At 40.8% G+C, this 12,355-nt stretch overlaps 1 protein-coding gene across 7 annotated transcripts in view; it reads right to left on the minus strand.

Moving 5' to 3' along the window:
- Positions 1 to 12,355, minus strand: part of ank3a (ankyrin 3a) — a 96,776-nt gene that overhangs the window by 16,168 nt on the left and 68,253 nt on the right. For all 7 annotated transcript variants that reach the window (XM_084393205.1, XM_084393206.1, XM_084393204.1 and 4 more), the window contains 6 exons: positions 11,191 to 11,313; positions 10,857 to 10,883; positions 10,201 to 10,279; positions 1,429 to 8,628; positions 671 to 745; positions 98 to 229 (listed from right to left, as the gene is read on the minus strand). In XM_084393205.1, the coding sequence (XP_084249331.1) occupies positions 98 to 229; positions 671 to 745; positions 1,429 to 8,628; positions 10,201 to 10,279; positions 10,857 to 10,883; positions 11,191 to 11,313 (7,636 nt within the window). The remainder of the gene's footprint in view (positions 1 to 97; positions 230 to 670; positions 746 to 1,428; positions 8,629 to 10,200; positions 10,280 to 10,856; positions 10,884 to 11,190; positions 11,314 to 12,355) is intronic.

Here is a 12,355-nt window from a genome sequence, read left to right on the forward strand (position 1 = left end):
ATATTATAATAACATCACAGTATAAGAAAGAAAGAAAAAAAAAAAAAAAAAAAAAAAAAAAACAGGCCAGGAGAGCTGGATAGAAATTGATTCTCACTTGTGGCGTTTTTCCCATCCCGACTGACCCACTTCTTAAGGAGCATAAAGCTCTGGGCTGTGAGAGAGTTTGGGTTCTCTGTGCGAATGTGGTTTATCTCATCTACAGAAAAATTCATCTCTCGAGCCAGCTCTATAGAACAGCAAAACACATCATATTATAACTAGCATCATATAACTAGCATCATCTCTGCACAGACAGTTAGTAAAAGGAAGACAGATATAAAGACAAATTAGTAATAAACTAAAAAATGCTACAACTTTTTTAGCCCTTCAACATTTGCTGTGCTCTGAGTTTGTTGAAGAATTCCTGTTTCTGACCTTAAAGTAAAGACTTGAAAATGTAATCAGAATGATACATCCAGGACTGCACTGCAATAACACATACCGCCACAAGAGGGCACTGCAGCAGAGCAGTGTTGAGAATTGTTTCCCTTTGATTATTAGATATCAAATTATCATTTGAATTCCTACTTAAATATTTCAAGTTTCAAAAGGACAATAATAAATAATTAGCACAATGTTAAGTGGAATGTAAAGTCAGTCATAATTTGTCAGTCATAGTGAGTCTCACCTGTCCAGCTCAGACCCAGGTGATCAGCCACAATGGCCATGCGAAGGTCTGTTCTCTCGCAGGGACTCTGTGGACCTGTCATGACATACAGAACATTACAAACATGTTACTTATTCACTTCAAATTAAAAATCCAGATGACTTCCTTCTTTTCTGGCCAAAACAAGGAAAAAATTAACAAAACTATTTTTCTGCAACAGAGGCTATGTACAGGAGCGGAAAAACCAAGAGATGTTTTTAGAATAGTACTGTGTTTGGCTAGAAAAGGAAGAACAGACAGATGGTGAACTACAATGTTCCAGCTACACAGTTGGTGCTCTGATTGTATATGTAAAACCAATTTTCCACAGAATCTATGCAGGCAATAACTATGAGTTTATACAATGGTATAAAAAATGAAAACAAAATATTAACAAAAAATTGATTTTGTTGAGATGAGGCATGCAGACAACATAGTATTGTACATTTTATCTAACAAAGTTCACAAACAATGAAGCAGATACAAATTCCTCAACAACGTTCCTTTAACCAACCCAGCACAGATACACTGTTCAGTGCCCCACCCCTTATTATGATAAATTATTTGTGGAAGGTAGGGGAGATCTGACAGGGACAGATACAGTACGGTACAGTCACACAGCACAGTGATGAGAGAATGACAAGAATGACAGCTATTGTTCACGCCACAGGCAATCCAATCAGTCACAAAGGCTCATGCAACTAAGGATCAAGTAAAGTTTTCAATAAAGTTTTACAAACTAGGCTTGATCTCCGCGACGGGGGGCGACCTGCGAGCCCCTTCGTTCTTACTGCCCTCCTTCCCTCCTCCAGTCCGCTTACTCCTCCTCCTCTCACTGCCCGCTGCCCTTGTGACCTTTGTCCTCGAGGGTGTGACCCTTCGGGAGGAGCCAGCGGAGAGGGAGGGCTGGGACTGAGAGGGGTCCGATAGTGAGGTGCTTCGTGATGTGCTGCTGTCCTCCTCCGATTGCGACTGCTCTCCCTGTGTCTGTTTCTCCTCGTCTGAAAGTCGTTCAGCCACCTTTATTGCTTCTCCGCTAACGTTCTTTAAGAACTCAATTGACTGCCTACACACCTCACTAAAGTTGCCTCTACCTGCCTCACTAACCGAAACACCGGAAGCACCAGATGACCTCTCTTTGAAAGGCAGCCTGGAGGGAACTACTGGTCGGACTAATCTCTCTGAGTCTGTGGGCTTACTTAACCTTGGAACTACCTGAGCTGTGACAGCTGAGTTAACTGCACCATTTCTTTTGATGTCCTTGACAGGAATTCTAGACTTGGGCTCAGGCGTTATGGATGCGGGATCCACTTTCCTTGCCTCTGGCCTCACAACCTGCTTGGGCTTCTGCTTTCCTGAACTGTGTGTGTTAAAACTGAAACCTGCTGCCTTGACTGGGAGTCTAGACTTTTGCTGCCTGTTCTCTGAGACTACTTTAGCCTGATGACTTTGAGTGCTAGCTTTCTCCAGTCTCTCCACAGACTCCCTACAAAACTGAGCTTCTATTCTACTAGCTTTCTGTAAGGTGGGTTCAGAAGATGACTGCAAATTGAAAACTACACTACCACACTGGATGTAGTTGGCCTGCACATTAGAGCACTCTAAGTTATTGTTGTTATTGTAGTTTTCTGAGGGGTAATCTTTTCTGCCGGTTGGGGAAGAGTTAGTGCTATCAAAGTGACTTTCAGCTAATTGAGACTCCAAGCTAATGTATTCCGGCATCTGACTGTCTGAGGACTCAGTTTTAACATCAGTCAGTTCAGCTGAGCCAGAGTCTTTCTTTATAGTAATGGAAGCTGCGATGCCCATCTTAATGGGGGTGCGTAATTTGGGGTCGACCTTGGAGGCTGTGACAGTGCATGAGGTGGTGTCAACGGATGGAGGTGCGTCCAGGCAGTCAGCACTGCCCTGCACTGTGCTGCCTCTGGATGGTGTTATATCTGTGGTTTCCTCTACCTTCCCCTCTACAGCTCTTTCCCCTGCCTTTGAGTGAGAGGTGACTACCCCCGCACTCCTGCCCCCTTTCCCCTTGTCCCCTGACTGCCCATCTGATGTATGCTCACCAATCTGGAAAAACTGAAGTCTCTCTTCAACAAAGTCCCTCTTGCTCATGTCAATAGCACCACTGCGGGTCATCTCAAACATCTTGCCCTCATGGAAGGGGAAAGGGTTGGGCTCACTAGTTGGGGTGCTCTCATCTGTTGGGGTTCTTGCTGGAGTGGTATCCGGCGTGGTTGCTTGTGATTTGTCGTCCACTGACAAAGTACAGGGCTTTGGATCTTCGTCTTTGTTTTTAGCATCAAAAGCTCCCTCCTCTCCCACATTGCCAGACCATGGATCGAAATCCAAGCCTTTAGTAGCCACAGTTTTAAATGTAGTGTTTATGCCCTCCTCTAGTTGGTGCTGGAAATAATTGTCTGCAAAACCTTGTCTATCAGGATGTCTTCCCTCCAAAGAATAGATTTTATCCTCTTTCCCATTGTCTGATTTTTTCCCAGATGACCTCTTTATTTGTGCCTTTTCCCCTGTTTCCTCATTTGGCGTGCTCTCCTCTTCAATCACTTCAAGTTTACTCTGGCTGAAAGACCGATCTCCTGCTTTTCCCTCATTCGACATGCTGGATGTTTTAGGGTCACTCAGTCCATCATCCTCATCTTGTAGGTCATAACCATCAAGAGAATCTATCTCAGTGGCATCTGTATCATGGGAAAATTCAGCAGTTGTTGCTAAAGAGCAATCAGTGATAGATTGATCATTTCCATTCTGTTCACATTCTACCTCTTCTCCTTTCACAATGCCATTGATACTTGATTCCTTGTGATGTGAGCCATTTCTCTCTGGTTTCCTAGGCTTAACACGTTTCTCACACTCCTCAGTCATTTTGAAGGTGTACTTCTTAGGGGGGGCAGGGTGAAAAACAGATTCATCATCACTAGAGTCACTGTTGTCAGCTCCAGGTGGGAGAGGGGAAGGAGGCTGGACTCTGATTACTGGCTCTGCAAGCAGATGCCTGTCATGTTCCTCTTGAAGGTTTACCTCTATCATCTCTGTTTCTGCTTCTGAGGAAGGACATGACCCCCTCTTTTCAGGGTCACCATGGTCAGTCTCTAAAGGTGGTGGTGGAGGGAACTCGATGTAAGCTATGCGTTTGTCTTTTGATCTTTTTCCAGACGAGTCTTGTTTTCTTTTTGAAGACTCTGATGATTGAGTGGCAGGTTTGGCTTTTTCTGCTGGTAATTCCTTGAAAATGAATGTCTTAGGCTGCTCCTCTTCCTCAGACTCCTCTGGGATTGGGCTAGGCATGCTAGCCATGGAACCAATGACAGGCTCTGGAGCCCTGGAGTTCAGGTCGTAGCTGACCTCCTCAGAGGTAGGTGTTTCAGGAGTTACCGGACTCTTCCCTGAACTGTCTATGAATGTCACCTGTTCTAATGTGTCATCTTCAGGGCTTCCCTGTGGAGATGGCGGCTGTTTCTGTTTAACAGAATAAAATGCTCCACGTGTTTCATGCACTGTCCTGCTCTCATGGCTTACTACTTTTTTGTATGTGCTCAACTGCCCAGTAGCTGTTTCTTTCTCATACTGTTTACCTACTTGAATGCTGACATACACAGGAAGAGGTTTAATGTCCGCAGTGACACCTGGGGTCACTTTTTCAATATACTCAACTTGGTTATCATCAACACCATTACAGACAATATTAACAATCTGCCTGCTAGAATCGGAGTTCACTACAGATGACAATTCACTAGGTGATTTGTTGGCACCTGAATTAGGGTGCTGTCTATTTCTGGCTATGTGAGACCCTGTTCTTTCAGATTTAATGGAGGAATCTAACTTTAAAGTACTACTTTGATGATGGTCTATAAAACTAGATGACACCCTAACAGGAATTTGTGATTCCGAGTTTTTTTTTAGAGCACTATTGCATTTTTCAGCATTACCAGGGTCTTCTCGAATTACCAACTCTGTGTAAATGATCTTTTTAGTTGTTTCTTCTTTTGTGGTATTTCCATCACTTAATGAGTGCTGCTCATTCTGTGAGTCATCTTTTTGCCTATCATGCACTAGGGTATGGGTGAGCTTTGTCTTTTGGCCTTTCAGTTGCCCATTGCCATGGTTTTCCCAAGTTCTGTATATTTTCCTGTCTTCATTGACAATTTGCTCCTTGCTGTAAATATTTTGGTGATGATTTGGTGAAGAGCTATCTGACCTATTTCTCTGTCTGTCACTCTGATTTTGGGCAAATGCTTGAGCCTTTCTAACATTATAACTATGGCCAACCTCACTATCTTTTTTGGGGCTTCTCTGACTTTCTGAAGACTCTGTTGACTTTGGGAGATTCCCCCCTGCAAAAACTTGGTAAACAGGGAGCTTACTTTCCTGCAGCTTCCTTACGGGGGATCCTGAAGTTTGTCCCCATTGTGGACCTTTATCTTGTTTCTGGGCCTCTGATTCAAATTTCATTCTTACTGAGCTAACCTTAGATGATGAGGGTTGGAAATATTTAGATGATTCACTTGCACTGCTAGCAGATGAGCAGTCCCCCTTTTTTGGGTCATCATTGTACTGAAGCAAGACCCGTCTTTCAGGACTGCTTGGCAGACTGGCACATTTTCTGTCGTGGGAACCATACTTATCCCTAAACCTGTCTCTGCTCCAGTCCTCTCCAGTCCCTCCATTTCTATGAACTGACCTCTCTGGGCTACTACAAGTTGAGCTGGGCCCAGAACGAGTCTCCCTTGCATCTTGTCTGCGATGCTTCTCAGGAGACTGAAGCTCATCATTCAGTTTTTCAGTTTTATCACGAAAGAATTGTGAGACTTCACTAAGTTTTTCCTCTGCCTCTTTGACAGTTCGGTCTACCCTGTCCTCATATTTTTGCTTCTCTCTGCTTTTATTCTGCCCGTCCTCAGAAACTCTCATCCAAATAGACCTTTTTGGACTGTCAGGATCAGAAGCATACTGCAACAAAGTGAGTTTGTCATAATTGTCATCATCTGATGATCTACCTGACCTATCAGGCTTTAGCATGAATTCTCTAATTGAGCCACTCTGTGTTCCCTCACCATAGTATCGAGACCTGTCAATCACAGATTCGTCTGAGTCTGAATGGGACGAGTCAAATTTTTCTGACAGGAGCATTTTTTCTGAAAACTTGTATGATTCTCCCCTAGTTTCGGATGATTCATCATCATGGTACTCCACTGACTGCTGACTAAGCAATTTCAAGGTCTTATCATTCTCCACAGAGACAGGCATGTGTATTCTGGAGTCCAGATAACAAGGAAGAGATTCTTCAGCTTCTATGTTGTCTTGTTGCTCATTGCCCATCCTATTTTGTATTTCTTTCATACCACTTTTGCCCTGAAATATGTACATTTCCTTCTCAGGGTGATTTTTTGTTTCTCTGATAATTACTTCAGTTGGTTCAGCTTTGTTGCCTTTCTCGATGTGAACCTCAATGATGCGCTCGACTTTGGGCATTGGGTCTAGAGGCCTAACAGATGAATCTGCCCCTTCACTGCTGCTTTTGTGCTCAAACAGGCCTGTTAACTCTCTGGATGGATCCTTTCCAGACTGGAAGGCCTTCATTATGTCTCGTACAGACATAGTTTCCTCCATCCTCTCAGATACAGCCTCTTTAGCAGGAGGTTTGTGGTACACCATTCTTGTAGTTGTTGTTATGTGAGTTTCCTCTTTGACCCGCATGCCTTTGCCCATCACATCATCCTCTGCATTGACTCTGGCTTGATAAGCTTTAACTCTTTCTTTGATGGACCCACCAGGTGATCGGGGCTCAGTGTCTGCACACCGCAGTGGAGGCTTTGTCATTCTAGCATCTTCCAATGCTGGGTCCTTAGGATCGTCTGGATGCTCATAGCTCCGTATGACATGTACAACCTCAGTGCGTGTTTCAGTGATGACAGGTGGAATCTCCTGAAAGAGGCCCTTGGGCCCCATTCCCTCTGCACTTTGGGGAGCTGAGGGGGTTCTCTCACTGCGAGTCTCAAACCCACTGTCAGAAAGCGGACTCTTGTCTTGGTCATGGGAGACGTCATCGGGAGAGTCCAGTGCGATTTCAGGACCAAACAATGCATCAGCTAGCTTTGAAAGTTCTTTTTCTGAAGGTGAAGGGCGCATGTTAGTTGGAGGCATTTTGAGCTTGTTCTCCTGTAATGCCATTGCAGGTTTCAGGACACGTTTCTGTTTCTCCTCTCCTTCTCTTCTTGCTTCCTCAGTTCTTTGTTTTGCCTCTGCTATTTTAGAAAGAGAGCTTGTACCAATGTCATTAGTTAGGTAATCAACAACTTTAGCAAGGTTAAAATCTCTGTCAGACACTGGTTTTGTTTTCATTTGAGGGGCTAATGTTTCATATCGAGGGGGGCATCTCCATTCATTTTGTTGATTATCATCTATGTCATCCTCTGGTACATCTTCTGTTTTGCTGTTTTTAATATTTGCCTTACTCTCCCTCAAAACATCCTTGCTAAGAATTTCACTGACTTTGACCAGGTCCTGTTTTACCTTCTCTACGATCTTGAAAGGCTCCTCATCGTCCACTTTATGTTCCTTAGAGTGAGAATGATAACCTTTGGAGCTTGAATTTGTATCAGTTTGTAAAATTGCAGACATTCTGATTAGATCCTCCTTCATGTCAGCAACATCTTTTAGTATTTCCTGGCTGTTAGACAAAGGGGATGAAGAGGTAGCAGATTTTAGTGTTCCTGGGGACATGTGCAGGGGAGTCTTGACAGGAGACAGAGTTCTGGCAAAAGAGGACTGAGTCTGGGTATTAACCTCTTGGGGCATGGCCTTTCTGGGGGACAGGAGAGCAGCTGTTGACTTGGAGACTTCAGGGAGCTTTTTAAACTGGTGTTCTGGTAAGACATTTATAACAGAATAGACAGGAACTGTAATTGTGCTGGAAGTTACAGATGTGGTAGAATTGGGAGGGGATCTGAGGGAGGCATACAGTGAGTTGGAAGCAGAGGAACGGATAGACTGGTAAGAGGATGAGGGAGTGGAGGACACTGACTTAAGAGTGCCATAGCCAGCAGAGCAGGAATTAAATGTTTTTTCCACTTCATCAAAGGCTGCATTCACATTTGTTGTTGCTGCATTTGTTGTGGCTTGAATTCTTTCCTGCAGGGTGCTGGTAAGATGGGTTGTTGGGGAGGAGGAGCGATATTTGGTTGGGGAAACTGTCCCATTGATCAGCGCAGCTGCTGTGGTGGCTGAGCCGGATTTCAATGGTGAGGAGAGGGACGATAGGAATCCTCTGGCAGAGGCATCAGTGTTGGTTCTGATGGAGGAAAAGCCCGGGACAGTTTTAATGGGGGAGCAGGTTGCTGGAGGGTTTGAGGTTACAACAGACTTGTATGGCAAACTTGAGCTGTAAATGTTTAGTGAAGACTTAGGTGAGGCTGGAGGGGTCATAGAAATGGAGGATCTTTCCAGCAAGGTCCCACCAGATGGTACTGGAGAGGTCCTGGCTGTGAGCCCTGTGAGGCCTTTAAGTGAAACTGTATCAGGGGAACTCTTCCCTGGAGAGGACAGAAGGGTGGGGGAGGCTTGGACTGGATACTGAGCACCTTGAACTACAGTCTTTATTGGTGAGGAGATTGTTCTGTAGGATCGAATCGGTGATGCAATGTCGCTGGCAGATTTGATGGAAGATGCTGGTGAACCTCCAATGATGGATTTGATGGGAGAAGCAGAGTTCACAGACCACACCGACCTCAGTGGGGAAGCTGAGGGGGTGTTGGATGAGGAGCTGGAGAGGGAGCCAAAACCAGACTTGGTCTGGCTAGGGACATTGACGGGAGAGCTTGTCGCCCAGGCCTGGTAGGTGCGCGTCGTAAAGACAGGCTTGTAAGCGTAGCCAGAAGACTGCGGCGTGGTTTTTGGAGTGGTGTTATGGCCTCTTTCAGCTGTTTCTAGCATAATCAAATTAATAAAAGTAAACAGAAATAGTTAAATAAGAGAGAAAAGAGAAACAAGATTTAGTCAGGGGATAAATCCAGAAACAACCAGTAGTGAAAATACTGAAAGTGTGGAGGCTTTTGACAATGGAAAGCTAAGTGGTAAAATAAAGTAATTCATGCATGTGGTAAATGGGTGGAGATGCAAAATGATGGTAAAATATCAGCTACTTAAATAAGATAACAAGCTCTAAAAATTCAGAAAATATGTTCAGATTTTAAGTGGAAAACAATTAATAGTCTCTCCATTTATGCTTAGGAATGTCATGTACCGGTGCTTCGTAAAGAGTACATTTAGATTCAGTCAATAGGATTTATGTCAAACTAGCATTATGCATTAGGCCTTAGTAATTTTTAAATTACAATTGCTAATATATATATATATATATATATATATATATATATATATATATATTTTTTTTTACATTGTTTTAAATTAATATTTACATTAATAATGAAATTTTAAAATAAAGGAGTGTGTTAAATAGCCTATTAGTTAAATAGGTATTAATACCTTATAAATATGACCAATTACAAGGCAGTTCAACAAGTTACAAAAAAACATCCTAAATAAATGAATAAGTAAGCAAGTGGTAAAATATTGATATTGAGTTCCATGGCTTTTTATCATGTGAAATTACAAGAACTGTCAATAAAACAAGCAAGTTATTTTGAAAATAATACAATAAATCACAATAAAAGAAAATATGTTCAGATTTTAAGTGGAAAAAAATGAATAGTCTATTAATTTATGCTTAGGAATGTCATAAGTACCGGTGCTTCGTAAAGAGTACATTTAGATTCAGTCAATAGGATTTATGTGCATTAAGCCTTGCAGGGTAAATGCAGCCCTGCCACTGTTTATTATATTGTTAATATTAAACAAAAATGAAGGGGGAAAAACTCACCGATCACAGCTGGTTAACTTTAATACATTTAACAAGACTATGATTGAACAGGAACACAAAATTATGTAATTTTTTTATTACAATCGCTACTATATATATATATATGATACATGATAAATCTGACCAATTACAAGGCAGTTTTAACAAGTTACAAAAAAACATCCTAAATAAATGAATAAGTAAGCAAGTGGTAAAATATTGATATTGTGTTCCATGGCTTTTTATCATGAGCAATTACAAGAACTGTCAATAAAACAAGCAAAATAACACAATAAATAACAATAAAACATAATGATGGGTTTATTCAAAAACACACCAGGCAATACACAACCTGTGTAGACAATGTGGTAGCAAATCATATAAAATGTCAAACAATGGAAAAAAACAACACACTACAAAGAAAAAAGAAAAAAAAAATGGAAAAAAGCAAGCAAACAAATGTAATTGTTTATGACTAATGTACACAAACATGATATACTGGCAGTTCTGTTTTCGAAAATGGTGAGATATGAGATTATTGTGCCTTCATATATATGCCTGTATCAGATGCCTATGTATGTGTGACATGTATGATTATGTCATGCTGATGTTTCAAGAACAAAGAAAATGTAGGACTCACTGGATGCTGGATCGGCCAGATAGCTGTAGCGCTTTCGCAATGCTAATGAGGCAAAGGTATGTCGTCGATCTTTGTCATTCTGCAATAACAAAAGTAAAAATCCTATGTAAGAACAAAGTGACAAAAATCGTAGTGCAATGATCTTTTAAGTGGCTAATTACTATAATTTCCTTTTGATTGTTTTGAAAGCACTGTATCAATGTTGGCCCAGATTTTTTCTTTTTTTGAAGGAATTATTTGATGTGGTACATTTATTTTAGGATATCAGTAAAACATTCCAATTGCTTCAGATTCTGTAAGGAATGTTGTGCTACATTTCACTTTGAAATGCGGTCTCCTGAGAGAGGGTCAACTAGACAAGCACAGCCCATTTGCTAACAGTGTGAAAGGTATTTTCCAGTGAAACTGCCTAATTGCTTCACTTTGAAAGAAAATTAAATAAAAAAAATCAAATCTGCAAAAGAGAAATGTGAAAAATGTTTCCAATAAGCCACAAAATAACAATGCTTTAAATCTACTGATAAACACAAAAAGGAGGCATGCACTTGCCTGACCAATGACCTGGTACAAAAGCTTTTGACCAATCACATAAATAAGCGTATGATCACATAAGCACCACACTAAAGTCAAAGGTGGACAAGTTATGAAATATGTACCTCATCATCAGGATCTGACTCCATTTCCTACAATTTCCCACGATGCATTGCAGCAATACATAATGGAGAGGCAGCAGCCGAGGATGGTGAGTATGTGAAGATGGCGTTGAAGGGAGAGGAGTAAGAGAAAGGGAGTTTAAAGATGACAGTAAGGGAATGGAAAAGGTAAAAAATGCAGATGCAGAGAGATTAAAAGAGAGCAAGACAAAAGGAAAGGCAAAATAAAGTTACAGCTAAAGCAGCAACACAAATAGCTCTGTGACAATGTTTAATAGTTGAAGACTAGATAACACTAAAGGAAATGTCACAGAATCATGTTTATGTTTGTTCTTACCTTCCTGTGTGTTGGCAGTGTGAAGTTAAGGTTGCAGATTGCACTCTGTGGCAGGCCTTTTGCGGTTTTAGGTTCTCTGAGGAAAGATATTCTCCCACATGGCTCTTGGCCCATATCTCTGACCTACAAAATCCATACACACACATAGAATGACAAAAAATCTTAACATATAACTCCAATCATATCAGTAGCCCGATAAAAGCTGTTTTAGTTTATATTGAGCTCATGGGATCTGCTATGTTGAGATCACATGACCAGTTGATACTAGTTATTTTCTTTAATTTATCTTGGAACCTTTTACATAATTATGTGTGAATTTGACCATTCATGCACAATAAGCTGTAAACGCAATTGAATTCGGGATTGCATACATCAAGCTTTAGCTGTGTCGATTCACATATGAATTGCAGCGCAAGCAACAGACAACGAAAAAGTCCTTTTTCGCGGCTTATTGTGATAAAACTCTACGCGTCAATAACTTTAAGAAGTACTGTGAAGTTAAAGACATGTAAGACTTGAGAAAATAGATTTTTGACAATTGTGAATCGATGCAGATTGGCAGAAGAATTGTGATTCATATGTGAATCGATTTTTTCCACCACTCCTAATATATACATATATATACTACATGCACCTTTAACTTATTTTATATCTTCGATTTTGGCATTTATTTACATTTTAAAATCCAGATTTAACTGTATAGCTGATTTACTTTATTATACTTGTTTAGTGAAATTCTGTATGTGCATCTTTAGTTTTTTTCAATCGATTTGACATTTCTCCAAATAATTGTGGTTGCTCTCAAAACAATTAAAAGCAAACTAAACAGTCTTTTGTTGGCGAAACAGTTAAATATTCACTGCAAAATGAAGCACTGCATTTTATTCTAGTAATGCGTTTATCAAAAATAAATACTAACATAAAAACTAATAGTGTGTTCTTTGTTGAATTGAACAAATTCAGGTATAGATACACAAATATATGAATGAAAATACATTTTTCGTGTCCTTTAATCATGTTATTCAAAGTTCTTTAATGAGTTTAGTTGTGTAGCAATGAGTTTTCTCCCCCAAAAATAATAAAATAAATAAATAAATAAATGAACTGCAACCATTGAATCAATTACTTCTTTTTTTTATCTTGCCTCTCATTCACATCTGGCCAG

The sequence above is a fragment of the Rutilus rutilus genome, assembly GCF_951802725.1.
Source record: "Rutilus rutilus genome assembly, chromosome: 21".
Taxonomy (NCBI): domain Eukaryota; kingdom Metazoa; phylum Chordata; class Actinopteri; order Cypriniformes; family Leuciscidae; genus Rutilus; species Rutilus rutilus.